Source organism: Heterocephalus glaber, unplaced genomic scaffold, assembly GCF_053883595.1.
Source record: "Heterocephalus glaber isolate CG9 unplaced genomic scaffold, H.glaber_assembly_v1.0 deba00001610, whole genome shotgun sequence".
Taxonomy (NCBI): Eukaryota; Metazoa; Chordata; class Mammalia; order Rodentia; family Bathyergidae; genus Heterocephalus; species Heterocephalus glaber.
In genome coordinates this window covers 33,073,089-33,094,673 of record NW_028258381.1, presented here as the reverse complement: position 1 = coordinate 33,094,673, position 21,585 = coordinate 33,073,089, and the positions used below count along the sequence as shown (strand labels likewise).

General features: G+C 43.5%; 1 protein-coding gene across 3 annotated transcripts in view; it reads right to left on the bottom strand.

Moving 5' to 3' along the window:
- The window catches only part of Tbx20 (T-box transcription factor 20), a 51,810-nt gene extending 32,590 nt beyond the window's left edge, over positions 1-19,220 (bottom strand). For 2 of the 3 annotated variants that reach the window (XM_004840305.4, XM_004840306.4), the window contains exons 1-5: positions 18,625-19,219; positions 15,148-15,400; positions 14,037-14,201; positions 9,560-9,668; positions 3,548-3,706 (exon numbers count right to left, since the gene is read on the bottom strand). In XM_004840305.4, coding sequence (XP_004840362.1) covers positions 3,548-3,706; positions 9,560-9,668; positions 14,037-14,201; positions 15,148-15,400; positions 18,625-18,748 — 810 coding nt within the window. In that variant the 5' untranslated portion in view covers positions 18,749-19,219. Of the gene's footprint in view, positions 1-3,547; positions 3,707-9,559; positions 9,669-14,036; positions 14,202-15,147; positions 15,401-18,624 lie in introns of all 3 variants that reach the window. The other variant, XM_087196422.1, reaches the window with a different exon arrangement.
- Positions 19,221-21,585: the final 2,365 nt, after the last annotated feature.

Below are 21,585 nucleotides of genomic sequence, written 5' to 3'. Positions count from 1 at the left end.
GTCACTTGTCAAATCTGTGGCCTTGGGAGAGTATCCTAATCATTCTGAGCCTCAGTTTCTTCATCTAGAGAATGGTACTCATGGGGCTTCCTTGGAGGATGTGTCAGAATTCAAAAAGATTATTTTTTTAATGTAAGAAGATTTTTCTCAACTAAAAATAATAAATTCAAATCATGAACTTTGGTTGGATCCTAGTTCCCAAGTAGAAAAAAAAATGTTATAAAGGGCATTATTTATCCATTCTAACATTTTTAATTAAACTGAATATTAGGTGATATTAAAGAATAATTCCTGGTAATTTTCTTCGCTGCAATAAATATTTATGATTCAAAAATAATATTCTTATTGCCATAGAAGTCTTTAGAAGTGTCATGATGTCACACATGTTTGTGTCAAATGATTCAGGGGAGGGGAAAGTATGTGTGAATACAGAGGAGAAAGAAGGGAGAGAAAGGGAAGAGAAGCAAACTGGAGAAAATGTTATTGTTGAATCTGAGTGGCAGCTACATGGGATACTTTTTGTATATTTGAAGTTTTTCTAACTAAAATAGTTGAGTGGAAGAAAAACTGAAGAGATAATGTCATTAAAGCCTGTGGCTCCTACTGGCCACTGCCAGCACTGGCAGATTTCCTGAGCTGCAGCTTAGGATGGGACCCGCCTGCTACACTTGCCAGTGTGCATGTGAACAGCACCCTGAGCAGTGAGTGCTTGTTTAAAAGAAGACAGAGGACAGGGCAGGGGGACGAGGGAAGAAAAAGAACTGAAATCCTCTGAAATTGAGGCCATCAGAGCTCTCAGAGCCCATCAGAGTCAAACTGAGAGGAGGTGACATTCTGGACAGCAGCAAGGAAGTTAAGGACAGCCACTCTCAAATCTAACCCCCTGGATTAAAATCTGTGACGGGAGTAGCCAGGTCACTCTGGGTGACTTTAACTCATGCCTCAGTTTCCCCAACTCTCAATGCAGAATAAAAACAATACGGTTCCTATTTCATAATATCATTGTAAAGATTAAATAAGATAAGGCCCTTTGAATGGTGTTTTATGCATAGTAAGTACCCAAATGTTAGTCATTATAATCAAATAATAATACTCTCTTATTTCAGTGTACTGATAAGAGGCCCTGCCTCTATTAATTTAGGATGGCTCTGTCACCTATTAAACAAAATCTAAGGGATTATGTTTAGAAGCTTCCTTTAGTTTTTTTGTTCTAGCTCTATAATTTTTACTAATACACACACACACACTTTACTTATATTCTTGCTTTAACCATTTGCATAGAGAATTTTAATAAAAGCATTGAAATTTTCATATGACAACTTTTTATTTTATTCTAAACCATCAACAGGACTTCTTAAAGTTTTACAAATCTAGTATTTTAAGTTATAAATTTAATTAGTGCAAAATGAATTGAATGTTTCTGAATCTATGAGAGTTGAGTTCCATGACAGGTTTCTAGGGAACTGCACTGGTTTGGGGCTTTTGTGGACTTCAGTTGACACCCAGAGCTTTAGTCTGGGCATTCTATGAAAGTTTGCCCTCCTGTGTTGTCACTTGGAAGATAACTGAACAGCTACAGTGCTTTGCTTTTACAGTAAGATGGTTCACATGATAACAAGCACGTCCTCTTTTATCTCATTAAAAAAACACACCACTAAGATTTTAAAATCCAAATGGTGACAAATTCTCTTTTGACATTCCTGAGATGGTGCAGCCTCACAGTTTGCAAAGGCAGTTTATTTACACCACATCTGATCTTCACAGCAGACCCCTAAGAGCTCTGTTTAGTTGCCAGCCCAGTTTTTAGGTAAACAAAGTGGCAGCCATGGTGAGGAAATGAGATCTAGTCAGAGTCCTACAGGAAATAGAGCCGCTTAAGCTTTCCATGTCCACTCTGGCCAATGGCCCACAGCCTCTCTCTGGGCCTGCATTTTCTCAGCTGCATCTGGCTTTTCCAAAAAGACTGCCCCATATATCCTCAGCTTGGCCATCCCAGGATGGACTCTGGGTACCCCCACAGACAGCCCCTAAGAGCTATTTATTTGGAGCCCAAAATATAGTATCTCAACAGGAGACTACCTACAGCTAATCAGATAGAAAAGGCAAGATACAAAGTCCTAGGAGGGCTATGAACAGTCAGGTTTAAGTAAACTGAGAGTATGAGTTCCTGTTACTGAAGTATCTAAATTTCAAATGGCATTCTAGCTGGGCATGGTGTGCAGGCTGATGCACCCTGGGAGGTGCATCTCTCTGGCTGGTGTACTCTGGGAGGCTGAGGTAGGACCACTGCAAGTTTGAGCCCAGCTTGGGCAGCTCAGTGACTTAGCAAGACCCTGTCTCAAAATTTAAAAACAAAACATCAAAAAGGGACTGGAAATGTAGCCCGGTGTGAGAGTCCTGGACTCAATCCTCAGTACCTAAAAGAAAATTTTACTTCTGGTCTTTCCTCTATGGAAAAGTAGCTCATGCTCTCCTGGTCCCAGCCTCCTCCTATAGAGAGTATTACTATTCCACAAGCCCGCCAAGCTCTGCAGACTGTGAAAGGAGAAAATGTATGGGGATGTGTTCAGCGGGTTGGGCTCTCAGTGGGTTTTAATGGGTATTTACAAAGTTAGACAAAACCTCATGGATGAAAAAAATGGATAAATCTGAAACGTGTTGTACCACAGAGAGAAGATATAGAACTCAATATTATAAATTGGATATCTTGATGTTAATTAAATACATAATGGTTTACATTCTGTAGTTTATTGTCTAAAGAGCCATTAAAGCCATTTTACTAGAATTATCTTATACTAAATTACAGTAGAATAAGATACTTAAATATCACAAAATATCTAAAGTATCAGTAGCTCAGGCAGTCGAAGATGTGTGTTTAATTGATCAGAAAAATTGAACTCTTAAATTTTATGAAGCAATAAGAATATGGTTCTGCATGTTACCAGGAAGAAGGGGAGGAAGTGGGTAATCTTCCAGAGAAGAAAAATTGAGAAGGCAGAATTAGGTAATCTCAGCACTCTGGGAAGCTGAGGCAGAAGAACCATAAGCTTGAGCCCAGCACCCAGCCTGGGCAATTTAGGAACTTAACAAGACTTAGTCTCAATAAATAAATAAATAAATAAACAAACAAACGAATGAACAAACAAACAAATGGCTGGAGATGTAGCCCAGTGTGAAGGCTTCTGTTTCAGTCTCCAGTACTACATGAAGAAGAAAAGAACAAGAACAAGAAGAAGAAAAGAAGGAGGAGGAGGAGGATAAAGAGGAAGAGAAGAGGAAGAAGAAGGAAGAGAAGAGGGGGGAGGAGGAAGAAGAAGAGAAGGAGAAGCAAGCAGAAGGTGGTGGCAGATTAGGACAAGCTTGAGCCAGGGAGTGGTGAGTGAACCACTGGACCTAGAGTATAAAGATTCTAGAAAAGAAAACGATATGATCTGTCATCACTGAACACACTCTTAGAGCTCCTAGGGCTGCCATCTAATCCTCTCTCCAAAGTGCACATCCGTCCTGAATACCACATCCTAGGTGCCCTGCTGTGACTTGTACTCACCAGCTGATTCTGGTAAGCTGTGACCGCCGTGAAGACTGTCTCTGGAAAGATGAACGTTCTGAATTCCTCAGACTTCAGATTGAGCAGCGAGGCCGTGTGGTCTTTCTTCTTAATGATGTGCACCCGAGGCTGGTACTTATGCATTGAGTTCAGAATTATCTATGATGAACAGATGGGAAGTACTGAATCGTACAGACTTATGCGGCTAAACAGGCCAAAGCACATGCAGGCAAAGCCAGGACCATACAATCTAAATTTCAAATTCAATTTGAAGATTAGGATCTATCCTTTCCTTTGTTAGGCAGATCATTTTCACATGACACAGTGGAATCATCATTGTGAATAACATTTTACCAAAACCTGCAAATAATACGGGTTGTTTCAAGGCTCTTTCTAAAATGAAAGGGTGTGGGGGTCATGTGGAGGGATACATTTTATTTATGTTTTAAAATCAAGTCTTTAAAATATTTTTGTTAGCCTAGTTAGACTAAAAAATGCACATCTAAACTTTCTAAAATAAAATAAATATTCGAGGAGGCCAGGTTGTTATTTAGGGAGAAAAGATAAAACAATTTAGAAAGCAGTGTGGTATTAGACAGATCTGGGTTAGAATCCCAAAACTCCACATTCTAGTTCTTTAATCTTGAGCCAAGTGACCTCACCTCTCCTGCTTTTAGTTTTCTCAAATGCAAAAGCAGGACCAGCAGTACCTCTAACCTCACGGTTAGAGGATGTAACCCTTACAAAGTACCTAGGAAACAGCAAGAGCTCTGTGTGACGGTGAACTCTATTATTATGATGATGACAGCGTCCTTGATTCCTAACTGCCAGTTATAAAACTACACCTCAATCACAGCAATGGCCATCTTCCATTCTGTAGCTAATAAAAGCTGCCAGATTCTTAGAAATGACAAACACACCCTGGTTAGCAAGGCAGCTAAGAAACTGTATTTTTTCATTTATCTTCTAAACAACATATAAACAAAATCTGCCATTATGAAATCTGAGTGACAAAATTCATTTTTAGACATAAGAAAATATCCCCCATCTTCCTTACTACCTCCTAAATCTCCTATATAAATCTGCAAAATTGGGTCTTTCTTTGCTGGGATGGGAGGTGCACATTGTGTATGGTCCACCAAGCTCCCAGCAGAGATCCTTGGGAAGCATTTCATAAATGGTGTGGTAGGATGGAAGGCAGTGCTGGTGGCTGCTGGTAATACTGTGACTGATGGCTTCCTCATTTTCTTTTGGTGTTAGCAGAGTTATATAGTAAGCATTGTGGGACAACTGGTATGCCTGTGGACCGCTATGGATTTAACTAACCTTAGATCAAAAGTGTCTTTTCAAAAAACTGCACCTGTACTGAACATGCAGAGTTTATTCTTACATTATTCCCTAAACAATAGAGCATAACAGCTATAACTGTACCATTTACATTATATTAAGTAGTGTAAGGACTCTAGAGATGTTAAAGGATTTGAGAGGTTATGTGTAACCACTGTTCTATTTTATATGAGAGTCTTGAGTATCCATGAGTTTTGCTTCTCTTAGGAGGTCCTAGGACCAAGCTCCTGGGGTTATGAAGGGATCTGCTATATAACAAATCTCTTGTTGCCAGTCTTTAACTTTAGCCCAACTTAAAGTTAATGGGGAGAGGAGCTGAATTTGTCCATGCTACTTTGTGTGATCTCATGCCAGAATAGGAAACAAATGAGATCTTCAATGAATCAAAATAAACTTTAAAAAAATGATGTCATCCTGGATAAAGAAAATGTGTTTTTTTAATAAAATGGAGTATTTCTCAGCCATAAAAAATGAGAAATTAGAGACATTTATAGCTAAGTGGATGCACATTGAGGCGATACTCTTAAGTGAAATAAATAGGACACACATGTACAAATACCAAATAGTTTCTCTGGTGTGAGAAACTGAAAGTGTAAATAAGGACTAAAATGTGTAATAGGTAATGTGAAATAGGAAGAAAAGGGGCAAAGGGGAAGGAAGTGGGAGGGCTAGGAGAAAGGACAGAAGGGAATGGGATTAATATGAGAAAATGGAAAAATAGGAACAAAATCTTTGTAAATAGGGAGGAATGGGGGGGTTGAAGGGAGGGCTGGGCAAGGGTGAAAAATAAGAACCAAGAGAGACTGTGTAAAGGTGGAAATTTCCAATGATGAATGTCATTATATTGTATACCTAAAATGTACCAATGATTAGAATGAATAATCGATAATGCAAAATAGGAAGAAAAGGTCCAAAGGGGAAGGGGTAGTGGGAGGGGCAGGGGAAAGGAAAGAAGGGAAAGGAAAAATGCTGAGAAATGGAAAAAATGGAAATAAAGTCTTTGTAAATAGGGAAGGGTGGAGGGGGTGAAGGGAGGGCTAGGAATGGGGAAAAAATAAGAACCAAGATGCATTATGTAAAGGTACAAGTTCCCAATGAGAAATGTAATTGTGTTGTATACCTAAAATGTACCAATAAAAGAATTTAAGAAAAAAATGATGTCATCTCATTGTATAATGCATTTATTCCAAGGACTTCAAGATATTCGTGTTTAATCATAAAAGTGGAATAAACCTGAAGCAATAAAAGCAAATCTTTGTTCCCTGATATTGAGAAAAAAACTTCAACAATCCTTATATACTCTACTAAGAAAATAGGAAGAATTTTCAAAGCAGGTATTTTACCTACCCACCCACACATTCATAAACTAAAATTAAAAACCCTGAGCTTTAAATAACATTCCTCTCCTCACTCCCCTCACCCTAGACCAAGTTCCTTTGAGAATGGTCCCTGCACAGCCAGAATCCAACACTTTCTGACTCTGCTCAAGGCCTCATGGGGCTGAGCAACACTGGTGGGAATTTGGATCCTGCTTTACTGAAGAAATAAATGAATAATTTTTCTGTTATAAAACTAAATGCATCTATAAGAGTTCTTCAAAACTGCTTCAAAAATTGGCTAAACATAGTATCTAAAAATTCTTGTACTTTTCAGAACATACCAATTGTGATGATAAACAGTTATATTAAATCATAAGTTCAGAAGCTAAAATGGATACAAGAAACCATCTAAGACTAAACAATTTGGCAGGATCTAATCTTGGCACTATCTGGCAAGAACCCAGAGCTCCTGAAATCCAGCTTAGTACCATTCTTACCCATGAAGCCGACCCTATACGAAAAACATTTCATTCTGGAGAGCAAAACCCTCAGGTTATCCTGCAAAGTCCCAAATCATTCTTCTACAAACTTCACATATAGAAAATATGAGGACCAGAAAAGAATTTCTTTTTTCTTACAAAGATTTGCATTGGAGCCCAAGAAATTTTAATATGAATGAGATTAAGAGTGATTACTGATATAAACAATATCACTCAAGCTGTCATTGTGGTGCACAGCTGTAATCCCAGCAGAGTGGGTGGCTGAGGCAGGAGGATCATTAAGTTTGAGACCAGCTTGGAAAACTTAACTTAGTGAGAGACTCTGTCTCAGAATAAAGAATTTTAAAAGGGTTGGGAATATAGCTCAGTGTTATGGCCCTGAGTACAATTCCCAGTTCCTCCCCCACCTCTCAGACAGTTCATAATTCGTACATTTTAACCTGAAAAAAATTTATGAATGAAGGCATCCTACATTTTAAAAAGAGATAAGAAAAAATTGTGACAACACCCTTAAAGGTCAAATATCTTTTCCAATACGTAAAAAACCAGGAGCATATTAACTTACTCTCAATATAGTATTTCAACAGCACCATTTGCTGTCCTACCTTAACCTGCTTACTCCTGACTTGCTTGTTTGATGGTTGGAATGCTGTATTTGGTTCCAGTTCAACCCAACCATTTGAAACCATATCTAGAACTTTCTAAATTATTATCTACTTAAATCCATCTTGAGGAAGATTTTGAAGCACTTCCTCTAAATTGCACAGATCCAGTAAAAACTAAAACCTTCAGTAATAAGAGCTTTATTTAATACAAGAGATGGGAGAATAATTATACCAGACTATCTAAGCCAAGGAAGGAAACTATGAAAATACCCATGTTTATTAACAGAGTGAAAAGACAAAACGGGAAAAAAATTTTCCTAACTATTCTTTTTGTAGAGGATTAATATCTAGAATATACAAAAGAATAAAAAAAAAACCCAAATCAATAACCTGTTCCAAAAAATGGGTAAGTAAAGTAAATATACATTTCTTAAAAGAAGTACAAATGGCCAATAAACATATGAAAAAATGTCCATCATCTTTAGCCACTAGGAAAATGCAAATTAAAACAACTTTGAGATTCTATCTCACCCTAATAAGTAGGGCTACCATCAAGAATACACACACACACACACACACACACACACACAAAACAAATGGTGACAAGGCTGTGGGGGCAATAAACCCTTATACCATTGTTGGTGGGAATGTAAAATAATACAGCCACTATGGAAATCAGTGTGGAAATTCCCTAGAAAACTAAAACTAGAAATTCCATTTGACACAGCTATCTCCCTTCTAGGTATCTTCCCAGAAGAGTTAAAGTCATCATCATATTACAGTAATACAGGCATACTCATATTCATAGCAGCAAGATTCACAACAGCTAAAATGTGAAAACAGCCTAGATACCCATCAATAGACAAATAGATAAAGAAAATGTGGTATATACACAATAGAACTCTATTCAACCATAAAGGAGTATGAATTCAAGTCATCTATAAGAAAATAGATGGATCTTGAGAACATTATGTTAAGTGAAATAAATCAGACACAAAAAGTTAAATATCACTTGATTTCTTTCATACAAGAAGTCCAATTATAAAAGAAGAGTAAAATAAAGGTGGGGAATTAAAAAGATAAAGACATAGATAAATAGAGAGCTATCCTTTGAATCAAATGTAAATTTCATGCGTTGCAAACATGTATCAATTACAGTAATTATTAGAATACATTTTTGAAAAGGGTCAGGCATGTAGCTCAGTGAGAGGCCCTGAGTTCAATCTCCACTACAGAGATAGAGAGACAGAGAGAGAGAGAGAGGATGGAAAGACCCATGTTCTGTCTTATAAAACAAAACAACCTCATCAATAAGAAGTTGCCAAGACTGCAAGTTCCCTTAACCTAAGTATAAAACAGAATTTGCATGTAATTTTTATTTAAGAGCACTGAATCTTACCACAGATCACACCTTAAAGAAGAATTGTGTAAAATGTGCTGAGGCCTTCAAAGGCTGCCTGCTCTATTAAATATTGTTAAGAGCACAGAGCTGTAATTTCCCTTTTTTCCACATTTCACTGAACTGATAGAAAATCAAATGTGTTTTGTTTTTAATTGCAAGGAGTCTTTTTTTCCCTGCAATAGTGGAGATTTAATCCAGGGTCTTTGCACTGAGCTACATCCCTAGATTGTTATCTTTTCATTTTGAGACAGGGTCAAGTTGGCCAGGCTGAGCTTGAATTTCCCAGAGGGTTGGGATTACAGGTAGGGACCACCAGGCCTGGCATCAAACTCTACGAAAATGATGCATAATGAGTAAAAAGCATTTTTGTAAACTCCTTTGGCAAGACAGCCCTTGTGTTCTGTTGCATCTCATGGGAATGTGTTCTGCATATTGACAGGGCCCCCGAGAGGTCTGAACTCATCTCTTTCACGCTGTGCTTACGTCCTACCATCAACAGTCAGATGCTTAACCTAATGAGAGGTTTCGGATCACCTCCAAAAGTGCATGTTCTCCATGTTTCCCTGGCTCAGTGAGAAAGCAGCTGCAGGTGTGCTAGGAAATCCATGGTGCAGAAGGTCCCAGACCCTTCTGAACAGAAAGGGCCCTCAGATCCTGCACATGACTTCTGGACAAAAGCAGTCATGGTCTCCTGAAGAACTCACACATGTGCTCACACAATGACTGAGATGGAGAGTGGAGGTGGAGAGGGAGAGGAGAAGGGGCTGAGAGAGGACGCTTGGTGTGACTTGTTGCTTCCGTCCAGGGGACCCCACATGACCAAGGTGCCTCATACTTACGTGGCCATGTTGATCCAGTTCATTGTTGGTGAGTTTCACCTTTTCAAAGGACACCATCTGTTTGAGTAGCTGCTCCCCAGTAAAGGGAGAGTCAGGGTGCACATAGAGCCTAAGGAAATTATGAGAAAACTGTATTGAGATATTTTTTAAAAGTCTGTCTCTGGGTTATAAAATGCACTGATTCTAAAGAACACAGTAGCCTCTTAGACATAGCCTGTTCTATTTGCTTTACGTATCTCAAATTTATTAACACAGAAATGCAAAAATAACTAAAACACCTAATGCATTTCTTCATGTACCAATGATCTAAAAGGGGTAAAACTTAATAAATCTACTATGTGCTGAGTAAGCCAGTTTTTAAAGATAGGTTATTTCATCTATGTAGTTAGCTACTATTCTGTGTCTATCAAATATAAAAATCTCATTGTAGATATTTTCCGAAGAAAGAGTAGTTTACACTAATTGCATGAGTTTTTATTACAACCATCACTGAAGAACAATGAAAACAAAAATTTGGAAGAGGAAACAACTTTAGACAACACATTTGTTTAAACTTAAGTTGTTCCATTGAAAGCATGTGTACTTTACAAATATAAGACAAAGTGATTTTAGCACAGATACATAGAGATTTTTTTCCCCCAGTGTTGAGTACTGAACTCGGGGCCTTTGCACTTGAGGTACATTCCCAGTTCATTTTTTATTTTTTACTTTGAGACAGGGTCTCACTAAGTCACTAAGCTGTCCAAGCTGGGCTCAAGTTTGCTGTTTGTGGCTCCTGCCACAGTCTCCCAGAGTGCTGGGTTACAGGTGTGCACCACACGACCCAGCTGGGGCGAATGTTCAATAGCCCACAGATCAGAGATGAGTGTCTGTCACTCCTTCTGGTACTTTAAACACTACACATACTCTTCTTGTATCAGTTGATGCACTCACTAAAGAAGCATTTAAGGCTGGATAAGCTTTGATTTACTCAATTTATTTATTTGTAAACAGCTTAAGCAAAACAAAAAAAAATGCTTTTATCCTTTATGGATCTGCTGCTATGTGCAAGACACACTTTTACTCACTGTAACACACACACTATTCCTTTCCCTGTGGTCATCCCCCTAAGTACAGCTCTTTGGAAATCCTAATGCTAGTACAATGACATAATCTTTCCAAAATCAGAGGGAAATTACAGAATTAATGATGAGGAAGGTGAAATCTTTGTTTTAATAGAAAAAATTCTTTTTCTTTTTTTTTTTCTGGTGTTGGGGATTGAACCCAGGGTCTCATGCATACCACATACTCTACCGCTGAGCTACAGGCCAGCACTGACAAATTCCTTTGTCCATATAACAGGTCATTCCTCTGTACATTTTGTATAGGATCCTTATAACAGACATAAACGTTTTGGTTGGGAAAACGTCAGCAAAACCTTTCTTTACAATATTCATGTAAAGAGCCAGAAGTCTGCGCTGTGGTTTGTCATGAGAAAGGGCTGGGCTCAAAGGATTCAAACCTCATGGGGGTTGGAACTCGCCAAGCCCTGCAGGAGCAAAGCACAGTGTGGGTTGGCCGTGCTCCTGGATCTGACCAGACCGGCAGAAGATTTAAAGACTGGAGGCCTCTGTCTACCTGTTGTTTCCGTTGTTTCAGGTGGGGAGTTCATAATAATTGCTTTTCCATGAGAACATTTTTTTCTTTTTCTTTTTTTTTTTTTTTTTTTTTGGTACCGGGGATTGAACTCGGGTCCTTACGCTTGTGCAACAGGCCGTGAAACCACTGAGCTAAATTCCCGGCCCAATGAGAACGTTTTTTGATAGCATGGTAGCTTCTGAAGTTTCATCCTCCCAAAGTTGTAATTTTATTTTTAATTACTAAATCATTTTTATTAGTATATGTTAGTGATACATAATAAATATATTCATTGTGGGGAATTGGTACATATACATATCACATCTGGATCCTTTTTTACTTTTATCTTTCCCTCTCCTCCTTCTTATTTCCTCTTCATGCCAAGATCCCCTTCCTATATCTATAAAGTCTGTCTTCCTGTCTAAAACAACAACAACAGAAAAAAAAAACAGAAAAGTTTTCGGTAAATAGAGAAAAGAAAAGTCATGATTTTTGTGATGCTGTAGTTTTATTGATCAATACCACATTCCACCTCCCCCCAAAATGTCCAAAATCACTAGAAGTCCTATTAGTTGATGAAAAATGCTCCCTCTTAAACCAGTCACTCTATGTAATCACATTAATAAAAATAACTTATTTAAATATCAGTTACTTGAAAGAAAAGATGTCCTATATGAACATGTAACATTATTTAAATCATGAATAATGTCTTGCCCAATGTTACTCAATATTGCCAAGCATTATTTCTTCCTTCTAATTAGAAAGAACTGACTAGTGAACTTCAGTCTAGGCTAAAGTGCTTCGAAGACCTAGAAATACAAGGAGTTGCTACCAAAATGCAAAAATTCTCAGTGCCCAAGTTCTTCCCCTTTCTTTTATGGAGACAGAAAATATAGCTGACTATTTCTTATAATATTAGAAAAAACGTAGTTGCTTAAATTATCTAGAATATTTCAATCCCATGATGCACTATATATTTTTATCTAACATCAATATAAACAAGCTGAACTAGAATAAATGAGAAAACACACAGGAAGCTCGTCCCCATCTCACCCCCTCCCCAGTCTTAAAATTCCAGCAATAGCTTAAACATGCTCCAGTTGAGATAGTGCATTGGTACATACTTTCTTTCTCTAACCAGAGCAGATTAGTAACATAAACAAGACATGTCATATTTCCAAAGTCTGCTGCCTGCACCATTCCCATACCTTCAGATAGGAAGAAAATGTATGTTAAATCAGAGTGATTAACTTCTTAGGGGAAAGGCTGAGGGAAACAAAACAAAACAAAAAAAGGCAATGCTTGCTTACAAAAAATGGTAAGGAATCTGCTAAAACATTTCGATCTCTCCCTGTCTCCCTCTCTGCCTTTTTTCTCTGGTCTAAAACAACATTGAAAAGTTAGGACAGAAGCTCAAAAAGAATAGCAAATTGGGTAAGAAATAGTTTTTTAAAAACCACTAATTTTATTAATTTGATCTCTGCTGTGAACTGGTACATCTTGTTCAATTAAAAGAAGTGACTTGTGTCTGGGTATGGTGGCACATGCCAGTAATCCTAGCACTCTGAGAGGCTGAGACAGGAGGATTGAAAAGTCAGGCCCAGCCTGGGCTATTTAGCAACTCAGTGGGACTATGTCAGAAAATTAAAAATGAAATAATAAAAAAGAGAGCTGTAGATGTAGCTCAGTGCAAAGGCCCTAGATTCAATCCCTAGTATAACCAACTAACTAACTAAATAAATGAGTTGTCATTTTAAAAATATTTCTTAGTCCTGTTATTTAATACTGACTTGGAAGGGTTGCAAAAGCGGGCTTCCCAACCTCATTTGAGAACGGAAAATTGAGAGACTGCTGTTCATCTCTTCTCTAGTGCACTTGGTATACTATAAACTCAATAATGCGATCGACTAAGAAAGCTCAGTATTCTAGCTGATGGATGTGTAAATTGTGTTGATTCTGTACCTTCTAGGACTCTGGACTAGATACAAAGAAACAACCATAGCTTCAAAAAAGTCTGTACATCGAAATAAATTCTTAGTTCTGACAGGAACTTTCAATCAATTATAACAAAAATATTGCTCATGAAACAGCTTAAAACTGGTGAGGTTCTTGAACCCAAAACATAAAACCAACTCTCAGAAGACACTGTAAGCAATAACTGCCACAAGAACGATCATATATCATATCTAATAGATTGTGTTTCACACAGAAGAATATTAACTTGTTGAATTGTGTTCACCCACTAAAAATTGTAGAGGGGAAAAAAGAATCTGCTATTCTTTTTTTTTTTTTGGTACCAGGGATTGAACTCCGGTCCTTGCGCTTGCGCAGCAGGCGGTGAAACCACTGAGCTAAATTCCCGGCCCTAAGAATCTGCTATTCTTAAAAATCTTTTTCCCTTTACTGGCTTAAAAAGTAACACATTTTTACCAAATGATGCTTATTCTGTGCATATAGGATGCACTGAAAACAAAGTTAACAAAGATTTACAATTAGCAGCCACGTTGCTAAAATATATTCTTCTGAAAAAGGATTTTAGGGCACCCATTTCATCAGTAGGTTTACTTAGTCTGGTTTTAAGCAGCCAGTTAGAAATTATATAGACATCAAGAGGTCCACTTTTCTAAGGAGTCTTCAAACTGAAATGTAAAGAAATCTCTGAAATAAATTATAAGGAAAGACAATTTTTAAGTGCACAAGCTCTGCCTTTCTTGGAGACTAACCCATGCATTTTGTATTCAGTCCTGAAGTACGGAGGCTTGGAAAAGCTCAGGCCGGAGCCAGCTGCTTTAAACACAAACTGGCTCAGAATTCACCGAGGGAGAACGCATTTGCTTGGGGAGGCTGGCGGGGAACAAACCTGGCGGGCAGCGGGGGATCAGCTTTGCCAGCCACCAGCCAGGAGGAGCGGTGGTAGGCGTAGCGGTACCTCTTGTTGTCTACCGGCACGATGTCCATCAACACGATATACTTGGCTTCGGGATCCACGCCTGAAAATGACACCCGGATGGTGGGAAACATCCTCCTGGCAGAGGGGGAGAGAGAGAGAAAGAGAGAGTGAGAGACTGAGAACCTTAGCTCTGTTCACAAGTCCCACCGGCCTGACCCAAATTAAGGCAGGAGGGTCGGGAGCCACTCCTTTCCTTTCCTCCCCTCTTACCCAACCCTCAGGTGCTCCCTTTGGTTTCTTGGGAAGCCACAGAGATGCAATACAGAGAAGCACTTGTTTGCAAGGTACAGGATTTTAAGGGCCAAGACCTCATTGCCAGGTGAGAGTTCTGTGCTCCAACCACCCCAAAATCTGAAACTCTGTAATCATGTCAAGTCAACGGCAAGGACTTTAGACTCCGGAGGACCCAAAGTCACCAGACCTGACACGGTGGTGCACGTGGGGGACAGTGGGGATTCTTGGAATGAGTCTTGGAGACCCCGTGGGCATTGAGCTGGAAGGATCCATCTGGTTCAAGGCCACTGACCTTGGAGGCCTTTGCCAGCCAGGCCTGCCCAGTCCCGGGCCAAGGGACCACTCTTCCAACCAGAATTTTAGCTTTCAAATTTCTTTCTTCAGGTTTAAATTTTAATTTGTAATAGGAGCTGCAGCTTCGGCAAACAGCAAACTGAGTGTGATTAAAGAAAAGCCACCCCCTTCCCTTGTAGCACTCAGCGACCCCACATCCAGACCCCCTGGAATTCTGACCCAGAGCCCAGGGACTAGTGCAGGGAGAGGAGCCCCAGTCTCTGGTCCCTGTGGCTTCTTCCCAGGCCCAGGGGGGATCCCCTGGGCCACAGCCCCGCAATCGCAGACATCCATTTCCACAGCTCTTTCCCAAGGCCAGTGCCGGGAAAGCAGCCGCCTTTGGTGGACACTGCCTCTGTCCACGACCCGCCAGCCCTCCAGTCCAGAGCCCGGCAAAGCCTCCGCGCCTCAGGCCTCTCCTCGTCCCCTGCCCCATCCTCCAAGGCCTGCCTACCTGCCGGACTTGGTGATGATCATCTCTGTGCCTAGCTCGTGGAACTTGTCCCACAGCTCCTTGGTCTCCAGGTTGCAGGTGATTTTGGCCATTTCCTCGCTGGGGATGATGGGGGCGGTGGGGATCAGAGGCTCCGTGCACAGTGAGGTGGAGGACGGGCTGCTGCCGCCTGCTCCGCCGAACTCCCCCTGAGCGTCCAGGCTGGTCAGCTCGGCCAGGGGCTGGGCGCAGGACGACTTCTCCACGAATTGCTCTGCAGGCACAGGGAAGGGACAACTGTAGCTCTCACTGTCAACCCGGAAAGATTCAGGGAAGAAAGTAGATCCCAAGCAAGCACCCGGACTAGGCTCTGGGAGAGTGACACTCACAAACTCCAGGACTCCGGCCAGGACCTAGCACTTGTGGGAAGCCTGCAGGCAGCTCCTGGAGTGAAAGGCCCCCTGCTTGGTAGGTTATTTAACCAAATGGTTCAGTTCTAGAACTGCACGTGACTGAAACCCCACTGGGGAGTCAAACTATGAGGAATGAAGAGAAGGATGGTGACCACAAAAGATAAAACGCAAATATTCCTCTGGTTTTCCCTCCCCAATTCTAGACTTTGCAGACTGTGGGACATGGTCCCAGTCTTGCCTCGGTGACAACCAGATTTTTTTCCACAGAGACCAAAGGAGTGAAGACTCTGCCTAGAGCTTCCTCCACTTTGAGTGGGGCTTTCCCTTCCCTGATGGAGTTCTCTTCCTCTCTCCATAATAGAAAAAAGGAAAGTAAAATCAGATAAAAGAAAGATAGGGATGTGCTTCAATAACAGTAAGTCACTTCAGCTGTATGAAGAAAGATCAGAACAATTTTATAGCATCCCTCCCAGCCTGAGATCCTATGAAGGACTCCGGCATCCAACTTGCTAAGTCACAGAAGCAGGCTCCCTGGGACATTTTAAAAATCATTCTATGAAACTATTACATGGTGTATGTAACTTTTTTCCTCCCGAAAAGGTCCTGGAAGTGAGGAAAATAATTTCAACCCCCGGGTAGCAGGGAATTTGAACACTTCACAACCAGCCGAAGTTTAGAATACTGCTGCTTTGGAGCCCAGCGTTCTCCTGCCAGCTGATACCGCACCAACTGCAGCAGTCACTTTGATGGGATACAGGGGGACTTTTGTATTTGGCTCAATTATCTCCCATCCCTTAAAAAAAGAAACTACTTGAATTTGCAATGCAAAGCCATCTCTAAACGGCTCTGCTCTACTTCTACGCACCCTTGAGGGCTGGAAACAAGTTCTGAATGTCTGCATGCCTGTGTGGATGATGTCTGTGGGCCACTTCTCCCTGATCTCCGGCAAATGGAAAATAGGGAATTTTTACTTACTTTTTTTTTCTCAATGCAATGATAGTCCAACTCAGGGAAATGCTTTAAATTAACAATAATTAAATCAGTTTCGTGTTGATTATTTGAAATTCAAAGAAAAGGAATCAGGCATTAGCAAAATCTTATGTTCTTGTGATATTTTCAAAAATGCATTTACAAAATGTCTTTATAAGAATTTAACAAGTAACCTTGACATTTTTCTTCTTTTCCAACTGAAAAAGGCAAACTTCCTAAAGGACAGACTACTAGAGCATTGCAGTTAGGAAGCAGAGGAGGAAGAAAATGAAGCAGAAATGCTCCATAGTTCTTTCCAGTAGACTGAATGTTTAAATGGACAGGCACAGGCACAGTGGACACCTCTCTACCAACAAACTGCACAACTCTTCATTTGCTTTGTTCACTCGTATTTGTTTTGCTGGAGTCCTTGCATTTAGTGACTGTGCTCTGTTGAACTGCCTAGGGCAAGAAGGAGAACACAAGCTGTTCTCAAATTCCAGGAGGAAAATGGTCCCTCTTTCTTACAGATTATGGTGGGTGGGAGGTAGGAGGGAAGCTGGAAGGTCTTTGGGGAGCTGGGAATGGATTTATAGTTTAGGATTTTGAAATTTACGTAGGTGATTTTTTTGCAGGAAAATGAAGAAGTGACACTGCAGCAGGAGCTCACGTGCTTCCCAGCCCGCTGTGCACACGTCTGTCAGGAATTTTAACCTGAAACCCTCTTCTCCTCAAAGGTACCGAATGAGATGGGGGTGTTCATAAAGGACTCAGGGCTCCCCGATGGCAGTGGATACTGTTGGGCCATCTCACGAGTACTACTTTGAAAGTGGTAGTTAATCCCCCCCCCCACCGCAAACAATTGAGGTTTCCCATTTCCCATTTCTGGGCAGATTTTGAGGCTCAGGAATGGTGGGTGGGAAGAAGAGGGAGAGGGAGTGAAGCCCTCAGAGGAGACTGACACTCTGCTTTCCCAGACTTCGGGCTTCCTTTTCCGTGCCTCCAAGTCATGCACAGGTTTCTGCTCTCTTCTCTCTGCCCAGGTTCCTTATTTTCTTTTAAAATCATTCTCTTTCTTATCACAATGGCATTGGATGTAATATGTTAAGCAGTTGGGAAGGATATGAGGAAAGAGTTGAGGATGGTTGGAAAAATTAAGTTTGCTATTCGATTACTGTCAGCATTTTTGTTTGTTTGTTTGTTTGTTTGGTACCAGGGATCGAACTCAGGTCCTTGCGCTTGAGGGGCAGGCAGCAGAACCACTGAGATGAATCCCTGGCCCTGCTGTCAGCATTTTTAAAGATATCAGATGATCAAGATGTGGGACAATGCTGTCCCGAGGACCCGAGGATTGGTGATGGAACACTTCTTTCTCCCCCTGTTGTAAAATGGCTTTTAAACACTTCTCTCCAGCGGGCGGTTTCCTTCCACACAGTTCACCGGCTCGAAGGAAAGCGCTCTCCTGTTCTCTTTTTACTGAGCCCAGAGTCTTCTATACATGGCCAAGATCGCTCAATAATTAATATAACTGAAATTTGGGAACTGGGTACTGGGGAATGGGTTTGCCACCCTCAGCTGAAAATGACCACGGAAATAGAATGAGTTTTGCTGTAGGTTGCGGTTTCTGGGGAGAAAATGGTTCACAGGGAGAAAGCTGGCTGATCCCGCGGGGCTCTACAGCGGTGTCAGGGGTTGAGTGTGAGTCCGTTCAAGCCAGAGCAAAAACTAAATTAAATCGATTTCTTTTGACGCCTTTAGCATCACTTTGGTTTCCAATCCATTCTCCGGTGTTACATGCTCTGTAAATCCCTTCGTTTTAGAAGGGCTTTTGTTATTTTACACCTAGAAACACCGTGTGTCCGATTGATATCGGGATTCTAGACAAACAGTAAGTGGTCCACAAAGGAGATGCGACACTCCTGGTGTTCAACAGTCTGTGACACCCCCCAAAAAACTGGGTAGAGAAGGGGAAAAACCCCCCTCCTGAGAAGTATGACCCTGGGCCCAGGTCCTAAGGGCGGCTGGCTGGGAAGAGCCCCCCACCCCCGCTTGTTGCCACCCGCCCACAGCAGGGGACAGAGGGAGCGCGGGCGGCAGCGCGGCCAGCCCCACTTACCCAGGGGTTTGATGGTGCTCTCCGCCTCCTTCTCCTTGGAGCCGCCGCTGGACATGAGCGCCGCGATGGAGAAAGCGTTGGCCCGGGAGGAGAGCTGGGGCTTGGGAGACGCCGCGAACTCCATGGTCCCTGGCGCGCTCTTGGCCGTGCGGGGTCCCCGGGGAGACAAAGACCCGAAAGGTAGCGCCAAGTTTCCGAGCGTCGGGCAGGGACTGGGAAGGGTCAGCTCGAGCCTCCTCCCCGCAGCTGCTCCGTAGCCTTCGGACGGCCCCGCGACAAAGTCCGGAGGAGCAGCGACTCCCGCGGGCTGGAGGAGAAGTGGGGGGACCCTCCGGGGACTCGGGGAGGCGCGCACACCCGGAGCGCAGGCCGGAGCTCAGGCTGCCCGAGGCCGGGGCCGAGCATCCGCGGCGCTCCGCTCAGGGGCCTGGGGCGCCCGCTCCGCGTCCTTCCCGTCCCCCTGCCGGGGACCGCTGGGACGGCCTAGGCTGCTTGGGGTGACCACGGCCGGGCGGCGCGGCGAGGGCGCGGGCGCCGGGAAGCCGAACTCGGGCGTCTGGGGCTCAGCCAGGCGCGACAGACTCTGCGCCTGGGCGCCCGCGGCCCTGCGCCTTAAGCTGCGGGCAGTGGCGGTGCCTGCGGGCAACAGCCAGTCAGCGCGGCCGCACGTCACCGCCACCGCTTCCTGCCTCGGTCTCCGGGGGCGGGGCCGCGGGCCGGCGGGGCGGGGGCGGCTGGGGCGAGGCGCCCGGTGGCCGCGCGCTGGGCAGGCGCGGAGCCCAGCCCGGGGTCACCGTCAGGGGCGCTGCCCTAGGGTGACGGGGCCGCCCAGCTCCCCGTCCTGTCCCGCAGCCAAGGCCGGAGGACGGCGAGCGAAGACAGTCTGGTCGCAGCCCGGGACCTGGGATCCCGGAACCTGCACCGGGGAATCCTCGGAGTCCTCGCCTGGGCTCTGCTTCCTCCACCTGCGCAGAGTTCCAAAAGAGAAAGTTGGGAAGTGCCTGGGAGACGGGAAACGGGCGCCACGTCCAGGCCCCGCCAGGCACTGGTCCCAGAGCTGGGACTCCCCTCAAAGGACCCCACATTCTAACTCCTGGAGAAACGCACCAAAGAAACTCTGAGCCAGAGCTGGGAGCATTTTGCCAAAGACATTGATTGCTCTCCAAACCATGGCTTCTGTGCCCCTGTGCGCCCCTAGGCCCTAGCCTCGGGGAAGCAGGGAGGCGGCCGCGTCAGGATAGGAGGCCTGGGGACCCAGAGATGCGCGCTGGGCGATTTGGCGGCTTCTGAGGCCCCCGGCGCGGTGGACTCTGAGGCGGCAGGGCCAGGACTTCCCACGGCCTGGTGGGGGGCGTCTGCTGGCCTTGCTAGGCCGGAATAACTCAAATTCTCAGAATTCGCAGGGTAATCCGCTTCATGGGAGCCCTGTAAACCAGGCTGACACACACGCTCAAGCTGCACATGTAAATATTTGCGCTCCTTTCCAATCTGAAGGTCTGGCGATTAGCAGCCTCTTGGTAGGTCTTCAGAGAAAGAAAACAAGTCCCATCTCCCCCTGCACCCCTCCCCAGCTCCTGAAATGGGTGTGTGTGTGGGTGCTGAAATGTCAGAATCACAGCTGGGACCTTTTATGTGAACAGAGCTGTGACATCTGGGGGTTCTGGTTTAGGACTGTCCAGGTCCTCGTGCCTTGGTCCTTTTTCACCAGGTGCTGCGCAAAGGTGGGGAAGATCCATGCTCTGATGTCTCTGTTTCAGTGTGAAGTGTCCACATGGACATGTGAGGGGAAATTTGTAAAAGTACAGATTGGTGCTGGAAGGGTTTTGCCCCGGTCTAGAGCATCTCCATTTCCTTTCCAGAGGGGAGAGATGGGGCAGGTTTGGGGGAGCTGGGCATCGCCCCTCCAGTGGTTCCCCCAGGAGTCCCAGCTCAGGTCCTGGTCCAGATCCTGACCTGGTCGAGGTCCTGCAGCTGGGTCCCCAGCAGAGCTAAGGCTGACTGCCAGCAGGCTTTCAGAGCAGACTTCGGGGAATTGAAGGAGGAGGACTTAACCTAGATGCCTCAGAACCCTTGGCTGGCTTTGGACAACCCAGACCCAATCTAAACCCTTGGGTTATTCAAGCCACAGGCAAACTCTCTCCTGGCACATATAAAATCTTCTCAAGGTGACATTTCCTTCCTTTGAGTGTGAGGCACACATGGTTTCTTTCCTGTCACAAATGCTTTAAGTTTGTTCAGCAATGAGGATTTTCCTCAAGTGGAGCTTTTGGTTTTCTTGTTGTGCTTGTTTGTTTGTTTGGGAGATGTCATGACTAGACACTGATATGTGCAGTGTGTGGTAGATCATATTGGGTGGAGTTGGTTTTCGTTAGGTTGCTGTACAATTACAATCAGTCTTTGGCGATCGCCATGGTGCTTCTGCACAGAGCAAAGGCCATGTCTTTCCTTAGTTATCTTAGTGACCCCATGGAGTCGGAATGGCCTCAGGAGATGGACATTTCCAGGAAAACTGAGGGAGCTCAGGGAAAGGTGAACTGGCAGAAATCAGTTGCCACCTCCTTCCCACTGCCCAGGCGGCTCAGCCCAGCTGTGGAACTCTGGTGTGCAGGAAATCCCTAGTGTGCATCCCATTAAAGTGACTCACACAGCAGGGATCAAACCTGGGCACAAGAGGTGAGCTGCTTTGGTGTCCCTAAGCTCTGCATCTTGTTGGCAGTAAAACACACACTGCAGCGTTATTATCAGGCCACATTGCCCCCGTTAGATTTGATGCCTTTGCAGATCAATACTGTGGTGTAAAATGGGGAGCCAGTGGCTGGCACAGAGGTGCTGTGAAAGGGGGATTCAAAGCCCTCCCTGAGCATCCAGTTTCCAAGGTCCCTTAAAAGCCCAAGTTATCAGGTAAAACCACCCTGAGCACAAGGCAGTCTCATTACCACAAGGACAGGCAGCATGGCTGCT